The sequence below is a fragment of the Pezoporus occidentalis genome, unplaced genomic scaffold (genome assembly GCF_034315485.1).
Source record: "Pezoporus occidentalis ecotype Australia unplaced genomic scaffold, CSIRO_AGI_Poc_V1 ctg68, whole genome shotgun sequence".
NCBI lineage: Eukaryota > Metazoa > Chordata > Aves > Psittaciformes > Psittacidae > Pezoporus > Pezoporus occidentalis.
Genome location: NW_026916030.1, coordinates 2,378,266 through 2,403,161, shown reverse-complemented (window position 1 = coordinate 2,403,161; position 24,896 = coordinate 2,378,266). Strand labels below are relative to the sequence as shown.

General features: G+C 45.4%; 4 protein-coding genes across 11 annotated transcripts in view; 3 read left to right on the top strand and 1 right to left on the bottom strand.

Annotated features, from left to right (window-relative positions):
* The window catches only part of RABGAP1 (RAB GTPase activating protein 1), a 69,069-nt gene extending 62,590 nt beyond the window's left edge, over positions 1 to 6,479 (bottom strand). For 2 of the 5 annotated variants that reach the window (XM_062641401.1, XM_062641406.1), the window contains exon 1: positions 6,292 to 6,455. The gene's annotated coding sequence lies outside the window, so the exon portion shown is untranslated. Of the gene's footprint in view, positions 1 to 2,069; positions 2,187 to 6,291 lie in introns of those variants that run through there. The other 3 variants (XM_062641405.1, XM_062641403.1, XM_062641402.1) reach the window with 3 other exon arrangements.
* On the top strand, positions 5,765 to 13,811 carry ZBTB26 (zinc finger and BTB domain containing 26). Of its 3 annotated transcripts, none has more exons than XM_062641409.1 (3): positions 5,837 to 5,879; positions 6,825 to 6,905; positions 8,304 to 13,811. In XM_062641409.1, the coding sequence occupies exon 3, from the start codon at positions 8,314 to 8,316 to the stop codon at positions 9,628 to 9,630; it is 1,317 nt and encodes a 438-aa protein (XP_062497393.1). In that variant the 5' UTR covers positions 5,837 to 5,879; positions 6,825 to 6,905; positions 8,304 to 8,313; the 3' UTR covers positions 9,631 to 13,811. The 3 variants fall into 3 exon arrangements, with proteins under 3 accessions (XP_062497394.1, XP_062497393.1, XP_062497392.1); XM_062641408.1 differs by lacking the exon at positions 5,837 to 5,879 and adding an exon at positions 6,474 to 6,577; XM_062641410.1 differs by lacking the exon at positions 6,825 to 6,905 and having other exon boundaries at positions 5,765 to 5,879.
* A 106-nt stretch (positions 13,812 to 13,917) lies between these two features.
* Positions 13,918 to 18,080, top strand: ZBTB6 (zinc finger and BTB domain containing 6). Its single transcript, XM_062641411.1, has one exon. It carries the CDS (start codon positions 14,123 to 14,125, stop codon positions 15,398 to 15,400), a length of 1,278 nt encoding a protein of 425 aa, XP_062497395.1. The 5' UTR covers positions 13,918 to 14,122; the 3' UTR covers positions 15,401 to 18,080.
* A 729-nt stretch (positions 18,081 to 18,809) lies between these two features.
* The window catches only part of RC3H2 (ring finger and CCCH-type domains 2), a 28,951-nt gene continuing 22,864 nt past the window's right edge, over positions 18,810 to 24,896 (top strand). Inside the window, exon 1 of one of the 2 annotated variants that reach the window (XM_062641395.1) lies at positions 18,810 to 18,951. The gene's annotated coding sequence lies outside the window, so the exon portion shown is untranslated. Of the gene's footprint in view, positions 18,952 to 19,282; positions 19,489 to 24,896 lie in introns of those variants that run through there. The other variant, XM_062641396.1, reaches the window with a different exon arrangement.

The following is a 24,896-nucleotide window of genomic DNA, read 5'->3' as shown; positions in this document are numbered from 1 at the left end:
CAGATAATGTCTGCCTTCACCTACATTAACACTAAACTTACTCCTGTAGCTATCAGAGCTTGCTGTATGCTGCAGTCACCCTCTTTTCCCCCAAAACAAGACTTAGATTCTTAATATTTTGTGGTAAGGATGCTCTAAAACAAGGAGACATCTATACTGAATCTTCTGTACTGCAAGGAACAATAAAAGACTTCTAAGAAGCAGGAAGAACAGCATTAGCTGGATCAGTATGGAGAAACAGAGCCAACAGAGGGTTTTAAAAAGCTGGAGCTGGCACTGAGAGGCATTTGAAGGAAGGAACAAAAGGTGAAGTTCAGCTGCACACCTTGAACTCTACAGCACAAATTCTCAGAACCCATGGCTCAAAACAGACTGCCTGATAAAAATGGGTGATTAAATTTCCCAGAAACCCAAATATACCCTTATCACAATGGCTCCGATCTTCACATGATTCCAGGCATGACCAAACCCAAGTGCTTTTTCAGCCTCAAGTTCTGCCTTCCATTGGTAGAGGAATGTCCCCAACCTGGCTTCCAACAGAGCATCCAAACAACAGAGAAATCTGGCACAGCCACAAGCATGGCTCATCACATTCCTCACTGAACCAAGAACAATGCACCCAAAATAGCAAAGGCTGCTTTTATTTCCATCAATACCCTTTCCCTGCACAGCCACCAACATGACATGAGATCTGCCAGGAGGACAACAACTCATTTTCCCTCTGGGTTATTTTTAACCTGATTACCAATCAAGTCGCTTTGTGGTCCTGAAACATGTTTCACTGGACAACTGAAGCAGTGTGCAAGAGGAAGGAGGATGTGGGTTGTTTGTGGCTGTCAATACAGCTGTGATTATTTGGTATCATTTTCAAAAGTATGTGAGCTATTCAGGTATCCTTTGCAAAAACATTTTATGATCCACTGACTTTCAATGAGAATTTACTGGCTGAGAAACTTAGATATTTTGAAGGGTTTTACTCACTGTATGTGCCTATCAGGTATCACGTGTGTGTATCTTAGAGGTAGGGCATAGTTGTCATTTTTAAAGATGCTTTTGTTTATAGAACTCATACTAAAACATTTCTACAGAAGCTCCCTATTGCACCATCTATATAATACACAGATCACCTGAAAATAACTACATCAAATCTACCGAAACACAGAATAAAAATAAGCTCCAAACACTTAATAGCCCTTTGGCTTTACTGTTTTCATTCAAGCAGTACAAACTCATCTGCCACACTAAGGCTGGGTAGAAGAGTGGGCTTTGATCACAAGCAGTTGTAAAGATCATCTAGGCGAGGATCAATTTAGCTATTTATTTTGGTGTAGTGCATCTGTCTCAAAATGCTAATTTCACCTATTGCCAAAGTCTATCAATCTGACACCTTTCATCAATATTAAGTTCAAATAAAGAAGCAGTATGCCATGCTTTCGCATACTCTTCTTCAATCGTGTGGTTTAAACAGACGCCACACTCGATTCCAGAGCACAGCCTAACCCCTGCAGTAGTTTCACAATACAGAATTGCAACAGCAGAAGGTCCCAACTTTGCCAACCTTACATTGAGCAAAAATCTTACTGGCGTTACACAAGACAAGACAGCACAGGAAAGGGACAATGTAGTAGACGACTGTAAGAAGCTTTTATTAGTGATGTATCAGCAAGCAAGGTTCAATTACCCAACCACTGGAATCAGCCACTAAGGTTCATGGGATTAATGCTCAAATAGTTGAGATGCAAAAGCAGCTTTAAAATACCAAAAATACCAAAGCACTGCCTGAAGTTAACCAAAATTCCCACCCCCATACTTTGCTTTGCATGCATTTTATTTCCTGTGTTCCTTGCTGTCGCTTTGTTCCATGCAGCTTTCCACAGGATCACTTTATCTGGATCAGAAAACTCACAACGGAAGAATCAACCAGAGAAGGCTTATGAGCTCGTTAAAATATGGGCCAGCCTGGAAGGACACACATCAAAGACCAGCAGAGCAATTAAGCACACAGGCTTATGACCTCTCTGGAATCAAAAAGCAAGAACAGCAGCAGTGACAGTGCTCTTTAGTAATACCTCCAACTTGTTTAAGAGCTGAAGCTTTCTGTTCTCACGGTTCAGAGAGGTAGGAGAGAAGACCCCATCCATGTGCAGATCTCGGGTTTTAATGGTTCTCAGAAGCCACAAACATCCCTTACAAGGAAAGAGACTTTGGTTTGTTTCAACATAAATAAAATATGAGCTTTTGAATTCAGCATAGTTTAGTTCCTGACACAAAGCTACACCACAATAATTTAACTCCTTGCCTGCAGGTGTCTTTACACCTCGAAGGGAGATGAAGCGTCTAGGGAAAGCACATACTAAGTGGCAAAGTTTCAACCACTTACTTCTTTGCTCGCCTGTGTCATTAAATGAGTGTCCTTGCCTCTCCCCATACAAAAGATCATTAGAAAAAGCTGAAAAATGAGATTAAAATTCTAAGTCTATGCAATTCACCTTCACTGCTGCTGTTTCACAATGTTGCAATGCGAGGCCAAGAAACAAATTAGCTTCGTAAAAGATGGTTTTCTTTACTCTTTAAAGCAAGCATCAACCCACCTTACTCTCCCTGTCCAAGATAATATGCAAAGGACCAGCAAAGACACCATTCACCATGCTAACATCTCATGCAACTGGAAAACAAAACCTATCAAAGTTCAAGATTAGCTCCTTAGCTTTACAGAATATTTATCTTTTACTTTCTTATCCTCTCCCAAGTATTTGGCACCTGATCTGCAACCTGGGACCAAAATTTTCCTTGCAAGCATTGCTAGAATGAATTTAAAAGAGCTTAAAGCAAAGAGTAGGAAAAACAGAAAACCTTCCATTTTATATTACTGTAAGAGACTGAGGCTTGAATGCCACCTTGAGACACACACAAGTGAAGCAAGGCACTTGTATCTGTGGCGGCTCTCACTCCATTTCCAAGGGGCACCCATTTTCCACTGTTTAGAATATCCACAGCCACACACACAAAAAAAGCCAGAGGGTGAGCTGAAATAGCAGTGTTTCAGCTGTGAACTTCTTGGACTTTTTAAAACAGCAATTACCTTTAAGCCAACAGCAAATGCAGCACCCTTTGCCTGAATTAAGAGAGGAATACAATACAGAATATATGTAAGTTTTGGGTTTTCAGGACAGAAAAGAGAACAAGCATGAGAACAGGCAGGCAAACTAGAGAGATTCCCCGCCCCATTTATTCATATCTTTCTCAGCTTTTGTTCTCTAGCTGCAGTTCCTACAGCAATTCCACAAAGTTACAGTGTATCTGATGAAGAATGCACCAGATACAGCAGAACAATACATCAGTACTAACTAAATTACCGAGGAATAGCAGTAATAGAAGCTACCTTGAACAGGGAAGTCAGAAAGCTTGGCATACAACATAAACGTATATCCTGTAGCCCCTAAAACACAAATACACTAAGTATATTGCTATGGAAAACAAGCAGGTGTCACACAGCACTGAGGTGACTGATTCAATGCAAACTGATTCACTGAAAAGAATGTATGCTCTGTTTCTATTCCCCTGGCTTTATGCAGAGCTTAACAATAATATCCAGTACAGTCCAATTTACACACACAAAGTTCTACTTTCCTACTTGTCATCATTAGCATCTTAGTGTGGGTGAAGAATGGAATTTGTAGCCAAGTTCAGAAGCTTTACAATGCACTTTGCAAAGCTCTGGTATGACAAATAAGCCAGCATGCTTTAGGACTCTTAGGTCTTTAGTCTTTGACATCTGTGATTTTTTTACCTTGACAATTCGCATAGTGCAAGCTGATTGTTTTACACATACAGCCAGAGTCCTGAAAGAATCCCGGGAAATGCTGCACTATCACTCCAAGTAGTGGTTCCAGGTGCTTCCACCTGAGCAGCATAAGAAATGCCAGAGCAAAACTGATGTCATACTGACAGACACATAGGAAAGGATCTGTAGTTTGACTCTTTCCAAACACATACACATCACCTGTACTTTACTGCAGCTTGGGGGGATGGACCAACCGTACAAGAAAGATCAATCACTAACAACCCTTTTTATTCTCACATATCACATGATTAGTCTGAGCAATCATGTTTGATCTTTACCCACTTTCCCTGTGCAACACACGCTCTCAAATGCAACGGGAAGTATTCTGCACTCAAAATGAAGCAAGAAAGCCAGTGGAATACTGCACATGAAAATAAAGATTAGGATGACTAAAGAGAGTAATGAATTAAAAATAGCAACTACAATACTAACTTTCCTGTTCATTTTAAAACACACTGGCAGCCACACATGCTCCCACTAACCTCAAAAGCCAGACAGACAAAGAGATAGCATTATTTAGAGATAATGCTGCCTCAAATTTCAACCCCTTTCTCTTCTCAGGAGGAGTGAAGTGCCGACCTCAGGAAGCTGAGTGAACCACTAGACACTTGCATGCAAAACCAGGCATCAGGCAAACCACCAGAGTTAACCTAATGCAATCTTTGTTAATCATCCTTAACAATTCATAGTTATGGCCAATATAATTTTGCTTTTAATCTCCATTTCAACTCTCTGCTCAAAGGACAAAACTCTGGCTTTTAAGCTCTTGGAATAAGCAAATTCCCCAACCCCAGAAACACGCAGCAGGTCCTGGGAAACCATGCCTTATAAAAGAAATGCTGACGCTGCCTGAGCCAGTCCGTCACTGGAATGTCACTGGAATGAATTAGCTATGAACGGATGGTCCATCCATGCTCAGCGCCTGCAGCTCCATCAGGCACATCTCGGAGCTGTCTGCACAGGGGAACTGGGACACACAGAGTACAACACAGGCTGGAGCCTGGGATAAAGGCAGTGAGTGCAGCCAGAGGCTAAACAAACTCCTACCACGATGCTCTATATACTTCTGGAGTCCCTCTCTCATCAGGATTCAAAGAGAAACAGTGTTTTGCTCACCAAACACAGCGCTTTCAAACTACACTGTGAAAGAACTGCAAAAGGAGAGTTGCATTGGGTGCATGCTACTAAAAGCTGCCTACACTGGGATTAGGAGAACAGAAGGAAACCGGCTGCCAAGCTCCATTTGTTAATTTGTTTACTCTGTACACAAAAATAAGTTTGCTCAGGTCCTTGACCTTTTAATGGTAAGTAGAGGCCTTTAAAAAGAATACAGTGTTTCTGTAATTTAATCGGCAATGAGGCAGTCTACGCAGTTACACTTTTTCTAATAAACCTGCCCAAAATCTCAAGAAATCCCATCAAGTTTTGCTTTAACGCAACCTGTAAGCAGAACAAAACGGGATATGCAGCACGCTGTAGCTGCATAACAGTACAGGTAAGCACAACTTCACCTCCAACTTGTATTTAAGAAATAAACGTGGTCTTTTCTCCCTCCCCAAATCGAAGTATTTTTTCTCTTTCTCCTCTATCAAAACATGCCTTGAACAGACAAAACTACACAGACAAAAGGTCTATTTCTACCAGCTCGATTTTGATTTTTTCCTTGATGAATGTTTCTTAGTCAACTTAACACAGCCTATTTGTTTATACTGAATTTTCACCCCTGACACAATCAGCCCTTAAAAATTTTCTAAGGCCGTTTTAACTGAAGCAAACGTCTCCGTGACAACAGGAAGGAAAAAAAAAACCGAGAGGAACACCGAGTTTGCGGGACACACACCAAGTGAAGACCGCTGGCCGCAATGCAATGCCACATTTTAGGATCCACCTGGAAGCAACAGGCACCAACCAAAGCAGCCGGGACACGGGGAGGGAAGCGAGTGCCCAGCCGGTAAAAGCAGCGGCGGTCCCGGAGGAGCCCAGCGCAGCCCGGGACCGGACGGTCCCGCCGCGGGAGTGAATTCCGGCGGCTCACGTATGCGCTCAGAGGGGTCCCGGTAACACTGCTGGCTTCACGGCCGGGAGGGGCCTGGGAGCAAGGTGGGTCACCCTAGTCCACCCATACGGAGCCGAGGGAGCTGGAAGAGACGGGACGGGCCCGGAGCTCCCCACATGCCCGGGACCCGGCCCGGGGACCCGGCAGCGCCTGGCCCTGTGCGGGCCGGGGCGGAATCACGGCCGCACTCGCACTGCCACCCGCGCCGATGCCGCGGCCCCGGCGGGCGGAGAGGACAGGGAGCGAGACGGAGACACGACCCGGGGGGCAAGGGAAGGGCACGCCGGTAACGAGGTGCAGGAGAGCCCCCACCTCCCGCACGCCGCTCGCCGGCCAGGGAACGGCGGTGAAGCCCCGGAACGGCGGAGGGACAGCGCCCGTACGCACGCACCTCACAGGGACCGCCGGGCAGCGGCGGGGAGGGGCGGCCAGAGGGCGGAGGGACCGGGCGGACGGGACCCCGCCGGCAGCACAAGCCCCACCTACCCCGGCTGCCGCCGCCGCCTCCCGGTGCCGGGCCTGGGCCGCCGCCGCCGCTGCCGCCCACCACGTGACCGGGCGGAGGGGGCGGTGCCCCGCCGGGCGCTTCCGGGTGCGGGGCGGAGGGCGCCCGAGCGCTTCCGGCGGCCGAACAATGCGGTTCCGAGTCGCCGTCCTGGGCTGCGGTGGCGGCGCCTGTAGGTCCCGGCGGGCTGGCGGGACGCGGGCGGCTGCCCCCGAGCGGGGTCCGGAGCGGGCCGTGGCTCCCGCCGCTCCCGCCGCCGCCGCGGGCCGGGTTCGCAGAGCTGCCCGGCCCGGCCGAGGGCGCGGCGGGACGAGGGGCCGCCCGGGGGGAGCGGCTGGCGCCTGGGCCCGACCCGGCGCTGGGGCAGCGCGGCCGCAGGCCCGGGCGGCGGCTCACGGCGGCTCTCCTCCCCTCTCTAGGTCCGTAGCCGGAGGCCGCGGCGTGCGCTGCGGTGGGAGCGGCCGCGGGTGCCAGCGGGGGGACGCGGCCCGGCGCTGCAGGTACCCGCTTCTTTCTCTCTTTCCCAAGGGGCCGGGGCTGCTTCGCCTTTGGGCGCGGTTTTGAGGAGGGCTTAGGGTCATTTGATCGCTTTTTCCTCCTGGAGATCAGTAGGAGTGGGAACTGAACTTGAGTCGGGAGACTGGTGGCTCTGCTTCATGTAGGCTCAGCAGAACTGGTTGTACTGCAGGACGGTGCTGCCTCTGCTTCCGAGCTCTCTGGGGTCCTTTGGTTCTGAAGGCTTCTGGAATCCTGTTGCAATGTTGTCATGCTGTACACTGGAAGAGATGCTTGATGGGCTGGAGTAGTGAGGAGGTCACACCTCCGACTGATGTCTGATCAGCAATCTGCAACAACCCTCCTTGTCAAGAATAGTCCTAAAAGTATTCCTCTGTGAACCTCTGTCATGTGAATTCATGTTTTCCTGTTGTACCCACGGAGCTGACATCTCACACCCCAAGAGAACAGTATTTGCTTTTATCTATAAACTTCAAAGCTTCTGCTCAGGCTTTGTGTGGTGTTTGTAAGAGGTTTGAGGTGTCAGTTTTGCTTCGCTTTGTTACTTTTATCTCGCCAAATCTTGCATCATTTAGTGTCTGTGATTTCTCCACTTCCTGCAATCCCAGCTCTCTGGCAGGATTGCATGAGCAGTGTTTCATTGAGAATCAGTGTAGCCTCAGAAAAACTCTTAAAAGAACTGTTGAAGGTCAAAAGATTAATACTTGTTTGGTGGGAGAGCCACCGTTCTTCATTCCAAGTACTATCAAACAAGAACAAATTTCCTAGAGGAGTAATCTGCCAAAGAAGACAAGAAACAAAACTTTCTACATTGCCTTAGTATACAGAACAGGGATTCTAGAAGCACAATTCATGTTAAGAGGGGTGTTTGTATGTCTGGCAAGTGCAAAGTTCTGTCTCACCTTGAATCTATTTGAATCAATGAGAGCTCTTTAGGCATTAAAGGAAATCAGAATCCAAAAGCTAAAGGAATGTCATTGTTATTTAGTAAAGACAAAATCTCTGAGGAGTTTTAATGTGGAAGTAAAGCTTAACAAGAGCTAAGGCTGCTAAAACTACTGCCATGGCTTCCCTTTAAATTCCAAACAGTGTGGTAAACATCTTAACTCTTTGGGATACAGCTTCTGGAGAATTCCTGCCATAGCTCCTCTACTTTATAGCCAAGCTGCATTAAATGAAAAAGAGGTGAAAGCTATTGTAAGGCGACATGTAAACTTGATTTCTTTTTCTTAACATGTCACACGGTTTAGTGTTTATTCAGGATGTAATATCTGATTAAACACACACTTTATATTATTGCTTTAGACCTGTCTAAGTTGCATTTTAGAAAATGAAAAAAGTTCTCACTTAGTGGTGGTTTTTTTCTTGCTGCTTTTCCTCAGGTGTGCCAAAATGTCAGAAAGATCAGATATTCTTCACTTCAAGTTTGACAACTACGGGGATTCAATGCTACAGAAAATGAACAAACTTAGGGAAGAAAACAAGTTTTGTGATGTCGTGGTTCATATAGATGATGTTGAAGTTCATGGGCATAAAATTGTCTTTGCTGCTGGCTCTCCCTTTTTACGAGATCAGTTCTTACTGAATGACTCCAGAGAAGTCAAAATCTCTATATTGCAGAGTTCGGAAGTGGGGCGGCAGCTGCTCCTATCCTGTTACAGTGGCATTCTAGAGTTTCCCGAAATGGAGCTGGTAAACTACTTGACTGCTGCAAGCTTCCTGCAGATGAGCCACATCGTTGAACGATGTACACAGGCCCTCTGGAAGTTTATAAAACCGAAGCAGCCGTTGGAGAGTAAAGAGTGCGAACAGCAAAGCGACTCCTCTGAGCTGAAGGAACATCAAGGAGATGATGACTCTCTGCAGCAAGATTCACCTTGTATCCAACCTTCGGAAGACAGCATGGATATGGAGGATAGCGATATTCAGATCATCAAGGTGGAGTCCATTGGGGAGGTAACAGAAGTCAGAAATAAGAAGGATCAGAACCAGTTTATTTCTTCTGAACAAACTGCGTTGCATTCCTCGGAGCCGCAACACTTTCTTATCAACTCCACTGTTGAAAACAGGGCAAGTGAAATAGAGCAAAACCACCTCCACAACTACGCCCTCTCCTATGCTGGCAGTGATAACATCATTCTGGCCTCTAAAGATATGTTTGGGCCCAACAACCGAGGTATAGACAAAGGTCTCCAGTGGCACCATCAGTGTCCAAAGTGCACAAGAGTATTTCGGCATCTGGAAAACTATGCTAATCATTTAAAGATGCATAAACTATTTATGTGTCTGCTCTGTGGCAAGACATTCACTCAGAAGGGCAATCTCCACCGGCACATGAGAGTGCACGCAGGCATCAAACCTTTCCAATGTAAGATCTGTGGGAAAACGTTCTCTCAGAAATGTTCCTTACAGGACCATCTCAACTTGCACAGTGGGGACAAGCCCCACAAGTGTAACTACTGTGACATGGTGTTTGCGCATAAACCCGTTCTGAGGAAACACCTTAAACAGCTACACGGTAAAAATAGCTTTGACAATGCCAATGAAAGAAATGTTCAAGACATAACAGTGGACTTTGATACATTCACATGTAGCGCTGCTACAGACAGTAAGGTCTGTCAGCAAGCTGATGCAAGCCAGGTACTGGATGCAGGGAAGCTGCCTCAGGCTGTGCTTGGTTTAAGAAATGATAGTACCTGTGTCAATTGAGCAGTTAAAACCAGCCCTTTGCAGAGATCATGACTGAGAAGCAGGCAGCTGGTTTGGGCTCTTACCTAAGCTAGTGGTATGCCCTGAAAGGCAATGAATGGGTGGATGGATGGAAGGATGATGGCAGGTTGGATTGCAAAACCTGGCAGGTCTCCAGCCACCATTCTTAGTCTTACTTGATATTTTCTGTGAATAGCAATCTTCCTTCAGGTTTCTGTCTGCGTCTCTACTGTGGATTACGGGGTTAATTGTTTAATTTCTCAATGATTAGGAGACTCAAGACTAACACCTTTTGAAAGACTGTTGCTGTGGGCTGCCAGTAAACCATGTGCTGTACAGTTAGAGGACTCTGTGTCTGGGCAGGTGGAGGAGAGAGCAAAGAGGACAAGTCTCTGAGATAACCCAATTTATTTTTTTTTAATCACTGGATAACTGAAAGCACTCCATATAGTTAAATTTAAAATTACCTCTTAAAATTCCCTTTCTCCGGTCTTATCTCCAGACCCCTACAATTGAAATGAAGTATTTTTGTGTCACTCTTTTACCCTTTCTAAACTATTTCAAGGAAATTCTGCTGCCAGTCAATGCTATCTTAAAAGCTCTCAGGGTTTTTAACCTCAACATGCATTACGAAAAGATAAAACCCTAAATGATATGGCAGGGTTACCTGGTCATTGCATAGAACTGTTCTAAATGAGAAGAAATGGCAGCTCTGGGATGTGAGAGGCTGGTGTCTGGAGTGCAAGTGTGACCTGTGTCTTACACTCTCATACTTGGGATTTTTAAAGGGCACTTAGCAGTGTATGTACTGACTGAGACAAGCTAAACACTTCAAAACTAAAAATGATCACTCATCTTCCATAAATTTTGCATCACATAAACCACAACAGCTGTTAATTTTAGAGCAAAGCTGGAGTGGAGAAATACTGCTTTTTAACACTGTGAAAAGAAACTGTTTTCAAAGCTGCAAATGTATAAGAACTCCATGCCTTGCTTTTTTTTGTTCTTGTATATTTCTCCTTGATAGCTAATAAGGGCCACATGTCAGTTAACTTGAAAAAAAAGGAACAAAAATACTTGCCATAGGAATGTTAACAACAAAGTTAATATTTTTTTAAAGTGCCCTGCATAGTTCACGGCCACTAATGTTTTACAGAGCATAGAATGAGGTATAGGTAACACAATTTCCATAGGTTAATATAGCAGCTATAGCTGTACTCAGCAATACCTCTTGTATACCGCCTTAAACATCAAATGTAGCGGGAATGGCATGTTAATTGGGATTCTGGGATTATACCATATTACTTCTCAAAAGTGCCATGGAATTATCCGCATCCCAATCGGGCTGAAAGTAATTTATGAGGGACACCATTCCCAGTAGAACAGCACTCTATTACACTGAAGTGTAGCATAAACTAATAATGAAATGGCTGATCCTCTGTAGAGAACTGCTGTTTGTATTTGGAGTATTTCTTCCAATGCAGCTCTTTTCCACAAGGTTTGCATGAGGCTGAGATTATGCTTCCTGCCTAAAAGTAGTACTGTTTGTGTGTCTGAATGACAGGGTGGGGGTGAAAGGCTGCTATTGTATGGTTAAAAATGCTAAACAGGTATGACCAAAGGTGTGTTAGAGCAAAAAATGGTTTGTATGTAATTATCAAAAGCTGGTCTTGATCTTCAGATCCATGTGTGTAAAAGCCAGGATTCCCTTACACAGGCATTACACTGATGGATGTTAATGTTGCAGAACATTTTCAGAAACCCACATAGGTTCAAGTAGAAAAGCGAGGTGATTCTGTGAATCAGATTTTGCAGTTGTGTTCTTAAACTACTGTACTTGACTGTTACATGAACTGTTCCATGGACAGCTATGAAGTAAGCAATGGAAATGGAGTCAGGGCATTATGTCTTTCAAGTTGTAGCAGATATATTTAGTCCTGAAATCTATTTGGAACTTTCAAAAGGTTCAGGTTCCTGGGGCAGAAGGTTTGCATAGGAAGGGAAACTGTTTCTCCTCTTAAAGCCACCTGCTTTCAGAATTGTTTTGAGCTAAAACTGAAGGTGATGGTTGCAGGTGACATTTGCATTTTGTGTTCTGGCAGAATCTTCTGTACTGTGCAAATATTTTGATAATACATTACTCGCTATATGGAAATAAGCTATAGCACTAACATCAGAATGAAGATAGACATGGAGAATAAGAGCTTGCAGAGCCAGGTCAACATGCTGTAAGGGATGAGTGAACAGCCTAACCAGATATGAATATGGATGTGGTAAAGAAAATGATCTTCTGCTAGAGAAAGGAGTAAAACTGTGCAAATGCTAGAAAAAGTGGCAGCAAAATGGATGGTATTGAAAGCTTTGTCTGGGAAGTTTGTTGGTTTTGTGGAATTATGAAGCTGTAATCCTACTGTAGAGAGACTACAGCTTGTTGAAGCTGATACGGAGAGACAAGGGGGTTTCGTAAGGAACAAAAAAATGATTTGGTCAAGATACGTAAGTTTTCAGTCCACCCTGTGCTGTGGCAATGTCAACATCTGAGAAGGCTGGGACTGCATTCACTGAAAAGGCTGCTTTGGGGTCATTTGGTGAGACCATGGCAGAAGTAAATAGGAAAAAGCAGAAATGCAGAAGACTGCTCCTTCAATGAAAATGGACGCATCTGTTGGATGAACAGTGACTTCTTACTAATGTCTGTGCTTTTGGCCTAGCCAAAGGGTGCAGGCTTATAAACCTCAAAAAGGTTTATGCAGGAGATGGTTGCGTGACTCCAGAAGCACTGGAGATCTAAGAGGGCAGTACACTGATGACATGGTGCAGAGCGCGCTGGTGGCAGAGTTCATGTAAAACTTGCCCCTATAAGAAATAGACAAGTGAAGAGTATAGGAGAGGTATTAGAGCAGAAAAATCTGGCTAATGCTTCTCTGAATTGCAGATGAAAATGGAGTGAGAATTATTTTAAATTAAATACACAGAGGCAGCTTGTTTTCTGTAGAATAAGGTAAACTTAATGGTCCATGTATGTAAAATGTTGTCTTCATCGCAATGTTCCAGTTAGTGAAAGACTAGATCCATTGGTTGTTGCTACTGATGCTGCATATTCAGACGAGGACTATGGCAGTTATCATATTCTGTGTGTTAATGTGTAGAATACTATTTGCTGGTAAGTGGATAGTCTCACAAGTTAATGTGCTGTACAACTTCCTGCATATTCTAAAAATAACTGAAGTCTATTACAGAAATATTTTAATAACTCCTTGAATATATTAGGTTTGGTTTTTTTTTATGTTGGCATTTAATTTATTTATTTTATATAGAAGAAGAAAACCTTAGGACTGTTAGGTTTACCAGTGTTTTAGGCTCACCACTTTTCCAAGTGGTGATAGCTTGTGTAGCATGTGTTCCTGTGGCTTCTGGTGCAGCTGCAGAGCCTCCTGTATAGATCAGGGATGAGTATTTATTTTTCTTTTAGAAGACACGTTTTGCAAATTAGTAACTGATAAAATTGAAGTGTCAGTCTTTTTTCTAACCTAGCTTTTTTGGCAAAACTTAGCTGCCCGCTGGACTTTTGATGGAGTAACTTCATTGTGTGGGGCTGATTTTGGTTCTGGAGTCATTGGGAGGAGTAAAGGCAAGGAGGGAGAATCGAGATGCGATACAAACTAAAACTGTTAAGAGAACTGTAAAGTCACGTTTAATCTTTATTTTTAAAGACAAAGAGGGGAACGCGGGTTGCCCTCCTGATGTGGTAAGGGTTGAGAAGGTAGAATGGACGTTTTTCCTTGGAGACTGTATAATCGAAGGACTGAGCATTAGCTACCTCTGCAGTGACTGGGCAAAAGTCTCATTCTACGCGTTGTTACCAAAGCAGGCGGTCGGTGGCTGTCGGTAGCTTCCTCCCCGCTCGGGGGCCGGGGCAAAGCCTGCTGCTCTGCCCGGCACTGCGCCTTTCCCTCGGCCTGTTCTCGCTGATGGCGCCCGTCCCGGGGCGGGACGGAGCCCCCGGTCCGCTGCTGTCCGAGATGCCTTACAGGGGCGGCGGCCCGCGGAGCCCCGGGCCCGTACGTTGCTACCTCTACCGGACGTTTGGCGAGGCGCGCCCCGGTGTCGGCGCGGTGTCCCCCGGCGGCAGCCGCTGTAGCAGTGCCAACTCTCATAATAAACGTGCTGCTAACTCTGTCTCCCGCCGCCTCTCATTGCTCACCGCGGTAACGGTACCGGGCGGGGGGGGGGAGCACAAGAGGAAGGGGCGGGCGGACCGAAGAGCGCTGGGGCCGGTACCGGAAGGGGCGGGTGGAGGAAGCGCTTCCGGCGCGCTGCGGTACCGCCGGCGGAGCACGCACCGGCTCGGGAAGCGGCCGGTGAGCAGGAGGGAAGGAGGGCGGGCGGCTTCGCGGAGCCCGTCAGCCGCCGCGGAGGAGAGCGGGGCCGCTAGCGGGGGTGGCCTGGGCTCGGCGGGACTCTCCGGTGGTTTCCCCTCAGGAGCAGCGCCATGGCAGCGGACTCGGAGGTGCTGCACTTCCAGTTCGAGCAGCAAGGGGATGCCGTGCTGCAGAAGATGAACCTCCTGCGGCAGCAGAACCTCTTCTGCGACGTCTCCATTTACATCAACGACACGGAGTTCCAGGGGCACAAGGTGATCTTCGCCGCCTGCTCCACCTTCATGCGGGATCAGTTCCTGCTAAATCAGTCCAGGCAGGTGCGGATCACCATCCTGCAGAGCGCCGAGGTGGGCAGAAAGCTCCTGCTCTCCTGTTACACTGGCGCTCTGGAAGTCAAAAAGAAGGAGCTGCTGAAATACCTCACTGCTGCCAGCTACCTCCAGATGGTTCACATTGTGGAGAAGTGTACTGAAGCTTTGTCGAAATACCTGGAGGTTGATGCTTCCATGGAGAACCAGGCTGCGGAGAGGTGCCATTCCTCAGATGCTGAACTGAGAAACGGGGATGAGGGTTTAGATAAAGACTGTGAAATAATTGAGATCTCTGAAGACAGCCCAGTGAATGTTGAGTACCCTGTGAAGCAGGAGACTGGGGACACCTTGCAGCCCATAGTGCAGAACGTGATCTCAGAAAGGAAGGACCCCAAACCCTCGGAAATATCAACAGTTGAGATTGGATACAAGGATGAAGAAATCTGTGTCTTCAGAATGGATTCTATGAACGTTGCAAATGTAGATAATGATAATTTTCCTCAGCCTTGCACTTCCTCTAAAACAAATTTGTATTTTCCAGAAACCCAGCACTGCTTGATAAATTCTACAGTTGAAAGCAGAAATACAGAAATGCCAGGAAATCACTTCCAGCCTTTAGTCAATGACAATCCAGAAGGAACTTATGGTGGGACAAACGGCGTCCAGAGCGTGGATGACTCCAGCAATTCATGGCGGCACCAGTGTCCAAAGTGTCCCAGGGGATTTCTGCACCTTGAGAACTATCTCAGACATCTGAAAATGCACAAACTCTTCTTGTGTTTGCAGTGTGGCAAAACATTTACACAGAAAAAGAACCTGAACAGACACATCCGGGGGCACATGGGCATCCGCCCGTTCCAGTGCATGGTGTGCTTGAAGACCTTCACAGCCAAAAGTACACTCCAGGATCACCTGAACATACACAGTGGGGACAGGCCCTACAAGTGTCACTGCTGCGACATGGACTTCAAACACAAGTCTGCTCTTAAAAAACATTTAACTTCCGTTCATGGAAGGAGTAACAGTGAAAAACCAAACCTGGACACTATTACGACGGTTAAAATAGACTATGATTAATAGATGGGTGGGATTGTCCACAAAAAGCTCCTGCCTAGTGAAATTCTAGGTGAAATTCTAGATACGGATTCCTGGAGAGAAGCACAAACACGAGCGGTGGTCAAAAACATGCCTTGCAAGCAGCAAACTTGCCTGCTGCTTTAAGGTTCCTGTTGATGTAAGTGCGAAAACGGTGTTTACTAGCCAAAAGCAAACTGCAAAATAGGGGAAATTATTTCATGCTTCTCTTCTATTATTCTAGTTGCATTCTGATTTCCTCCCCCAGTTATTCTTTGCACTCCCCTGTTTCAAGGGCAAGTGCTGACAATTTTTAATCTATTACCAATATTGCAGTAAACTGAAGCCTGAGTGATGTTTGTGACCCATAGTGGCTAAGGAAAGGGGATGTTTGTATTTATTCAGTTAGTTGTTCCCACCCAGCTCATGTTACCATTTACAGTGAAATCATCTCCTTCCTTGCCCAGACTTTGCGAGATCCTTCAACAGAAAGAAGGCATGTTTTCATACTCAAGTCTGTGATAATTAAGAAAGAACACAGAGCAAACAAAAGATAATCAAGCTTTCAAATCGCCTCTTGCAAATAGTGAATGGGTAAAAGAAAAACAGTGTTGCCTTGCAGTTCATTTTCAGCTGAAGAAGAAGGATTTGCTTTCAGTTTTATGAATGAGTTCTGAATTTTTCTAAACAACTTCTGACCTTTTTTTCCCTGTCATACCCGTTTTGCACCTATATTTGACTTATTCTGAATAAGTTACTTGTGTTTGTTGAGTTGTAACATTTGCCTTCATTTTTTTACAAGACACATATGCTCGTATGTAAAATGAAGCAGTGTGCTGATACATAATAGCAATTTCTACATTACTTTTAAAAAGCAATCCTGTATATCTCATTAGGAATGGCTTAGACATAGAGGTCTTCTCATACTCTTAACTCTGTGATACAGTAAAATGGTAACGGTGTGTGTTTGGGTAGGTGTGTTTGTACTTTGTCAAAGGTTATTGCAGTTTTATCACCAGCATTCAAAGCCATATAATGCAGAATTCTTCATCCTGTACCTGTCTTTGACTGGTATATGTTTCTTCCACTTAATGTGATATGAATAAAGAGTCAATTCAGTTAATATGAGATAATGGTACTTACGTTAGATGCTCTGCAACTAAGAAGCGATGGTTTGTAATCCTGTCGAGGGTACCTGTTCCTTCAAGTGTTCCTTCCGGTTTCCGAAGGGTGCTTGTGACGTTCTTGCTCTGAATGCAGAAGTCATAACCCAGCTGTTTGTAAAATCCAAGACAATAGTTTTTAATGTCAGTTAACAGGTTTTGGTTACTTTCTTCCCCTGTGTCTGTGAGTGCACCAGTTGTTTTGGGGTTCATCAGTTACATGAGCGGTTCAGTGTGTAGCTGTTCCATGTGACAGGCACACTCAGCTGTGCCAGCACTACTCCTGTCTTTATCTCTTGGAAATTCCAGCTGAAGAGTCCTAAAAATGTGTTTCATGAGGGGCTTTTTAAGCTCTTCATCTGGTATTATTAACACTTAAAAGTACGTATTAGTTGGGCTGCAGCAGAATTTGCAGGCCCCAGTTCATAGCAGGCCTTGCTGTGGTAAGCAGCATGTGTCTCCCTCAAAAGCCAGGTTGTCTGAACAGGCAATTCCTGTGTTTTGCTCCAAAAATCCACAAAAATGTCTGACTACATAGATAAAATCACCTGCTACATCCAGTACTTTAAGCAGAAGGCCCAACCTTTCACAATGTCTGCTATTATTTCATATTAAATAATTTGCTTTACTTCAGTGATTTGCAACTATAGGAATTATCATGACAATTAAAAGGTATCGGAGTCATCTACAGTGCGACCGCCTAACGCTTTGCAATCAAAAATGCATTTTAGCACTGTGTTCTGTTTGCATTTATGAGTCTGTCACTACTTACAGCCTTTTGACCCTGTGGTTGGTATTTCCTTGCTTTTCACAGAATACCATTAATTTTTGGTTCCTAATTGCATATAAATTAAGTCTAATTTTTAAAAGCATGCTGAGACCCGCACTTGCCATTACTATATTTACAGATGTTAACTTGGGTGTAGGTACAAGTTTGTATGTAGCTTTTCATTTGTGTCTGCAGACTTAGTTACTTAAAATAAACTCCTCCATCCTTGGAAGAGGTCATAAAACAAGGAAAAAGTTAACTTCCCTCCACCCATCCCTTTTACATTGGGCTTCTATCACTGTAGTTCAGTAAATAAATGTATTGTGCATTCATGGGACAGATTTGGTTCAACTGTGCTGAAATTTGTTCCGTTAATACTTATTTTTGGCAGGTGTATGATTATCATTCAGAAGATCATGCCTTGGTTTTTGTTTGACTGGTTTTGATGGGCGCATACATGGGTATTTCCCTGTGTGTCCAAGGAGGAAACAGGCTGGTCTTTTGAAGTGCATCTTACATGGGAGCAGGAACATGCATTGTTTTGGTCTGCTGTTGTATTGCATGTAAACACGGGAGAGTTGTGTTGTGCGACGGGCCAACAGCATGTTCTGTTCAGTGGCTCGAGTGTTTTGGTGAGCTTTGTGAACAAAACCGGAGTGTGTTCACTTTCCCGTTAAAGGTGTTCCCTCTCCTTGTCCATCCATGTAACCACTCATCCTGTCATAGTACAATAAATGAAATACAAACAAGATGCCGTTTCAGAAATACATATGCTTTCTTCTAATCGCGGCTAAATAATTACCTGCGTACCTTGGTGTTTAGAATTTTGTTTGCTGTGGCGAGTTGTAAACAAAATACGTTGTTCAAGTCACGGTCATTTAGTAACGGGGTTTTCTGTCCTTCAGAAGAGTCAGGCTGACCTATTTCTTCTTATAGAACGCTTCCTCCTCAGCAGTCACAACTCTGCACCTCCTCGGCTCTGGTTAACGACCCTGGTTTGATCTTTGTGAGTGACCAGAGGAGCGAGGTGCCTGTTGTTGTGGTGAAGCACCAACCCGGCTCTTTCCCTCATGCCTGTCCTGAGGCGGCCTCACCCCGTGGTGAGCATCAGGGCAGCCGACCACCGCCAGAGACGTCCTCCAAGCCCCTCATCCCTCTTAGCGCTAATAATAATGCAGTTATTAATTAGTATATAAGATAAATGACCGACACTCAGTGAAAACCCAGCTCTTCAGCGCTGAGGCGCCACTCAGATGAGGCGCGCCACAAGGGGGCGCTGACAGCGGCGTCTCCCGCCGCTCTGCCACGCTATCTCTATGGTTCCCGCTTTTCTATGGCGGCGGCGAACGTCCGCCGTCGCGTCTGCTCCCCCGTCTCGATGGTTAGTTCCCCCAGGCCCGGCTCCCACAATGCGCCGCGGCGGTCACGCGCGGGGCGGCCGCTGCGCTCGCTGGGTCTCGCGAGAGGGGGCGTGGCGGCGCTCCCGGCTGTCAGCGCGATGAGGCGGCGCCGCCGAGGCCCCCGCCGCTGCCCCCGCCGCTCCGCGCCGCGCTGCCCGCCCCATGGCGTGTGAGAGGCCGGGGCCGCCGCCTGCTCCCGGCCCCGCCGCCCGCGCCTCGCAGGTAGGAGCGGGCTGGGCGGGGGCGGCCGGCGCGGGGGACGCGGTGACCCGGCGGGGCCCCGCCCGCACCCCCACCCCCCCCTTCCCCTTCTCCCTCCGTCCCTTCCTCCTTTTTCCCCCGCCTCCCGGTGCCCTGCAGGGTCCCGGCGCTGCGGAATCCGGGCGGGGAGCGGGGCCTGGCCTCGCCCGCCGAGCGCGGCCTGTCAGCGCCGCCGCCCCGCTGCGGCGCGGGGGAGGGGGCTGCCGGCTGCTTTTCCCCCCTCCTCCCCGCCGCCGCTAGGCCGCTGGGCCAGCCGGGGGCGCGGGGCAGCCATTTGGTGGTGGTGGCTCCGGAATGACGCCGGGCGCAGGTGCGCGGCCGGCGGCTGCTGACAGCGGCCTGGCGGAGGGGGGCGAGGGGAGCGGCTGGGCCGCTCTGCGCCCGCACCGGAGGGCTTGAGGCCGGGAGGTTCCCGGTTACGGCGCCGGCAGCACCAGGCGGGCTGTGCTGTGGTGTCCTCCGAAGAGCTGCACCGGCGTCCGCAGCGGCCCTGCTCAGGTGGAGATCTGCTTCGGGGTAATGGTGGAGGAGAGTCACGGTGGAAAACGGGCCTTGGGATTGCGCCTGTCATGTCATGTTTGAAGTGTCTTAGAAACCCAAAACAACTGATCCGGAAGAGCGTGTCTTGGCTCTGCTGGTGCGCAGAAAGCATAAGAGAGGGCAGCGGTGTGGTTGGAGAGTGATGAGCTCTCGGTTACCGGGCTCAGACTGGGGTGACACCCAAGTGAGGGTGAATAACGACAAAGTTTAAGCTGCCAGCCAGGGAAATTTCTGATTTCAGTCTGTTTTGCTTTAAGTGCAAACCTAGGGTTTGTCTGGGTTAAGTTATAGTTCCTGTAGCTCCTGTGATTGTTCTTTCATGCCCATTGCAGCTACATCAGAACGCTGAGGCAAAAATGAAACCCAGCCCTTCAGATGACAAGCGTGAAAAGGTGTAATTGGGGCAGAAAAGGTCTTGTTTTAAATGAGAACCAACATGTACAACTGTAGCTCTTCTAAACCAAAATACTGCGATTTGATCTTTGCTCTGTGTTAAATATCTCTGAAAATTCTGGAAATTGGAGCTTCTGTTGCTTGTATAAATATTATTCCATGAAACACGGAATGCTTCATTTTTGTAATCAGATCACTTCCTAAGACCTGCATGCCTTTCTAATGAGCTGCTTGGTTCTGCAATGTAAGCAAAGCTTTCCACAAGAACAGGTTTCTTATTAACTTCTGGTCCTGTCTTGTTTGAGGTCATGGCCATTTCTCTCCAAAATATTAAATTGCTGCAGTTCTAATGTCAGTGCTTGAGATAACTTGAAATTAAGCCCTCATCTTGAGTATCGATCTCTTTCAGTTAAAGCATTGTTGGTTTACAGGAGATAGATTGTTTACAGCATCCAGAGGGTAACAGCTACTAGCGTTTGTCTTGTTAGGTGTATGTTGCTTTAGGTTTGATCAGGTTTTGCTTAGCTCTTAATGGAATGAACAGAAGTGATCTCACTGTCTGGACAATCCTAGTGAAAGGAAAAATCTATGTACATAGGCATGCTGAAGTATTCTGTACACTCTAAGAAGGCTTTCTGACTCCTATGGGACCTTCTGTTTTCTCCCTTATATCTCAGAATGGAATTAGTATTTCATTAAAATGATTTGGAATGTGAGAATATGGAATATCTCCTTTGCAAAACATAGTTTCAAAAGAAAAAAACCTCACTGGGAGCTAAGCCATGGGTGAGGATCCTTATTCTCTGAAAATATTAATGGAGAGTAAGGAATCCCTCACTGATCTCCCCTTGAAGTAATTGTGTCAATATAGATCTGCTTAGAAAATTACTCCCTTTCTTTGCCTTCAGTGTAAGCTCAGCTTTGGTGGCAAAGGAAATGTTTCGTTTATTTGCCCTTCAGTTAGTCCTGAAAAGTCAATACCGTTACAGGAGCTGAACTGGTATCAGGCAAGGACAAGCTCTCCTTTCAGTGACACCTACGAAACACAAAAAAAGCCCACAGTGGCATTACATAAGTATACATGAAACTTAAAATCTAGTAACAGATTTCTGCTGGCAACACTTGGAACAGGAGAGAGCAGGTGTGAGCTGTTGGGGATACACTGACTGTAGTGTTGATGTGGGGGGGATTTACCTCTGAACCCAGTGAACTTGGGTGGTCGCTGAGCCACTGTGAACTTCAATTTGTGTTAGGGAACTGTGCCCCCGTTCATAAGGATTTATTCTTCAGCCACATGTTCTAAGGAGACAGAGTGGATCTGGGCTTTAATTTTGTAGGAAGATAGCAAGTGAAGCGTCCTGTAGGTGATTTGGCATATATTTATATATTTGGCATACATAAATACATATGTTTGGACTGACATATATATTTAGGACAGGAGGAAATGGAATGAAGCTGCCTCGGGGAAGTTCAGACTGAACACTAGGAAAAGGCTCTTCACTGGCAGGGTGGCTGGTCCATGGAACAGGCTCCCCAGGGAAGTGGTCATGCACCAAGCCTGTCAGAGTTCAAGGAATGTCTAGATGATGCTCTTGGCCATATGGTTTATATTTAGGTAGTCCTGCAAGGAGCAGGGTATTGGACTCAGTGATCCTTATGGGTCCTTTCCAACTTGAGATATTCTGTTATTCTGGCATGTTACTAAGGTTTCTTGATGATAACTTTTCTGTAATTTAAACTGAAATAGTAGATACTCCAAGTAGTATTAATGTTTAGTGAAAATATCACATTGAAATGCTGTCTTTAATGGTCATGAAAAATTCTACTTTGTATGTGGAATTTGCATGTGATATAGAGATTTATGTGTGACAGATATTATGGAATGTTAGAAATAAGCAAGTCTGCTCTGTAAAGAGGATTTATTTTCATTTCAGGCCGCCATAGCTGAATGATGCAAAGCTATTATGGGGTGGCCCTTTTCTAAGCTTTTAATGAAGCTAGGTTTTTAGAGCTGTTGATGGTGGCTGTTGAAGAGAAATGAGTAAAAGATTCTACCATTTCAGAGATTACGTGAACACTAAGTTTTTGACCCAGTCAGGATGTTTTCAGAACTACGTAATTTAGGAAGGAAGGTTTGAGCAAGCTACCTCCTTGTAGTGCAAACAAATGATTAACCTGCATAAATGGAGATCACTTTAAAAAAGGGAAAGAAAATATCATGATCTCTGCAGTCAGCATTAGGAGCAAGTCAATATCAAGGACTAAAAATCAATTGGATTCTGAGATTTAGGTGTAAATCCACAGTGAGATCGTACTTGGACTACCTTAATTTGTAAAAGTGATATGTAATTTCACTAGTTTTTCAAGATTTTCCTTCATCTTTAGAGAAGAGTTTCCTTTGTTCAGTGACAGAATGATCCCATGTCACATTCTAGTACAATCTCTGCTTATTAGACTTCCCTTTGCCTGTGTCCCACAAGGGACCTGATGGAGCAGGCCTGAGCAGCTCCCCCTTAGGTCTGCAAGAAGGCTGCTTCTGTTCAGACGTGGCTGCTGGTGGTACTGCTGCTTCTCTTTTTGCCTAGGCTAAGGGGGTAAGTGTGTTCAAGTTTTCAGCCTTGAAAAGGAGTGAAACTTGTGTACATCACTTTTTGTACATGTCCTGACTCCAGGCAATGTGGAGCTCTGAAGGGGATTGATCCCTGCCTTGTGTTGAACCTGTTTCCCTTTGAAGAGAAGAAAGTGTTCGTAGGCTGAGCTCCATGCTCACCATGTTACGTAGGAACTGGGGCATGTAGCTGCTGAAGAGGCACCAAAATGTTTTGTTCCTTGCTGAAAGAACTATCCCTAGGTTGGAGTGAATAATTGATTAATAAATATGAACAAAAGGTCTTTAAAAATGAAGCAAAATCCAAGACGTCTGCTTGGGTAGCTGAAGATGAGGGCTGCGGTTGTCTTTGAATATTCAGTCCTTTCATGGAATAGCTTCAAGGGGAGGGACTGAACTTGCCCCATCTCTGAACATGTGTTTGCATTCTTCTCTGTAAGATGAAAACATGGGTGAAAAGTATTTAAAAGTAATTGAATTTGTGTATCTTAGTGTGGGTGAGAAATGAAACGTAATGAAGATGGAAGGCGACACCAGCATCACTAACTAAAGAAAACCCTTTCTCTATTTTGGTGTAAGGTTGTTGAACTCCTGAGGTCGGTAACGTCTGGTGTGGAGATCTCCTTCTAGTGTTAGGCCTGGATAAAAGGAAACTAAGATAAAGCATTGTCATGAGTTGCTAATTAGCCAGTGCAGGCAGTGTTCAGTGCAACGCTGGCTCAATCTCCTGCTGTGAGGTTCTGAAACCTGTCCTTGCCTTGCTTAATGAATTGGTACCAAATTCAGGAGGCCCAGAGCCAGACATCTAACACTGCTCTTCACAGATCAAGCCCTTTGTGTTTAAAGGTTTGTTGGAATTCCTGCAGATTTGTGTCGTGTCTCTACCTTCCAAATAGCCCCTTATTATATCTGAACAAAATGTGATATTTGTTGGCTGGTGCTGTGTGCTGATAGATCAGAGAAGCAGACAGACAGTAACTGCTGAGCCTGGTGCTGTGGCCTTTCCCGAGAAGTGTGAATTGGAAGTTTTTCCAGATACCAATTTTCATGGAATGTATGCAGATTTCAGACATGATGCAACTCAAATCACGTCTGCTCAAAAGTGGTCCAGGGGTCCTGAGGTTCGTGTGCGAGAGGAGCAGACTAATAGAACAGCATGGTCACCTAAGCTTGGTTTCTTAAGGAAATCAGGATTAAACAATATTTGTCGTCCAAAAGTTGTAGAGTAACTACAGTGATTTTAATTAGTTGTAGAGAATGACATGGGATTAGGTAGCTAAAAGTTAATGTAGAATAAGAACGTCTCAATCTTACAGCTTCCATCCGTTGTAAATGGTAAGGCTGTTTGAGGGAGGTTTGAGGGCTTCACCTTTCCTTCTTTCTGCCCCACCTCCCAGATTCGTCAAATATTCTTCTGGTCTCAAATCATGAGAAAATCCGTCATTTACCACTGTTACCCCACTCCATTGCAACCAGCCCTGCAGTGGGCATACAGTGTTGCTGTATTAGGAACAGAAATTTACTCCACTGCAGTAGTTTTTATCTCTGAACTTGGGCTCGTGCGATTTTTCAGTTTGTCATCTGAAGTATTGCTTCTAAATGCAATAGTGTAAAATTTATTGTAACTATACTATCTAAAGAGCTTTTAAGTAAAAATCACCATTACCTTCTATGTTTGGCCAGTTTCTGTATCAGCCATTTTCTTGGGTTTAGGGTTGTTTGGTTTTTTGTTTTTTTTTTTTGCAGAGTGCTATTACAAACCCAAAATGATTTCTACTTCACCCTCTTTATTACATTCTCTCCTCCCTGTGTTTGCTCAGTTTAGAGCACTGGCTCAATCTGTACTTCAAGAGGACATCCCTGGAATACACTGCTTCTGACAAGGAGCAAGAATTTATTAAACATTGGGCTTATGCTTTTTGGAGGAGTTGACATGATAATGAGGAAATGGGAGATTGTTTCTTAACACGCTGGAGTGTTGGCAGGATTGCTGGCAGGCTTAATAGAGGATGGAGCCTCCTTTTGCATATGGCTACTGGAAGTTTTAGGAGTGGTGAGCTCTCCTCAGCTGTTTGCTGATTTAATTGGATTTCTTCCTGTCAAGAAATCTGAAGGACAACACATGCTTAGTGGAATCTCTCATTTATGGGGATGAACTGTCCACAGATAGATCTTTAAATTCAGTGGTGCACACTGGAAGAATCTGTTGTGTTAGTTCCTATGCTGGTCAGGAAAACAAACAACTCTATTTTAAAAGCTTGTCAGTCGAAAGGTGGCTGTTTCTTGTGAGTATCTCTGGAAACTGAATGTGGGGACTGTCTGAGAGCAGAGATTGCTGCTTTGGAGGTAATTACTGAGCAGTGTG

Coding starts and splice junctions, on each gene's coding strand:
- ZBTB6 (XM_062641411.1), top strand. CDS start 14,123: ATGGCAGCGGACTCGGAGGTGCTGCACTTCCAGTTCGAGCAGCAAGGG.
- ZBTB26 (XM_062641410.1), top strand. CDS start 8,314: ATGTCAGAAAGATCAGATATTCTTCACTTCAAGTTTGACAACTACGGG.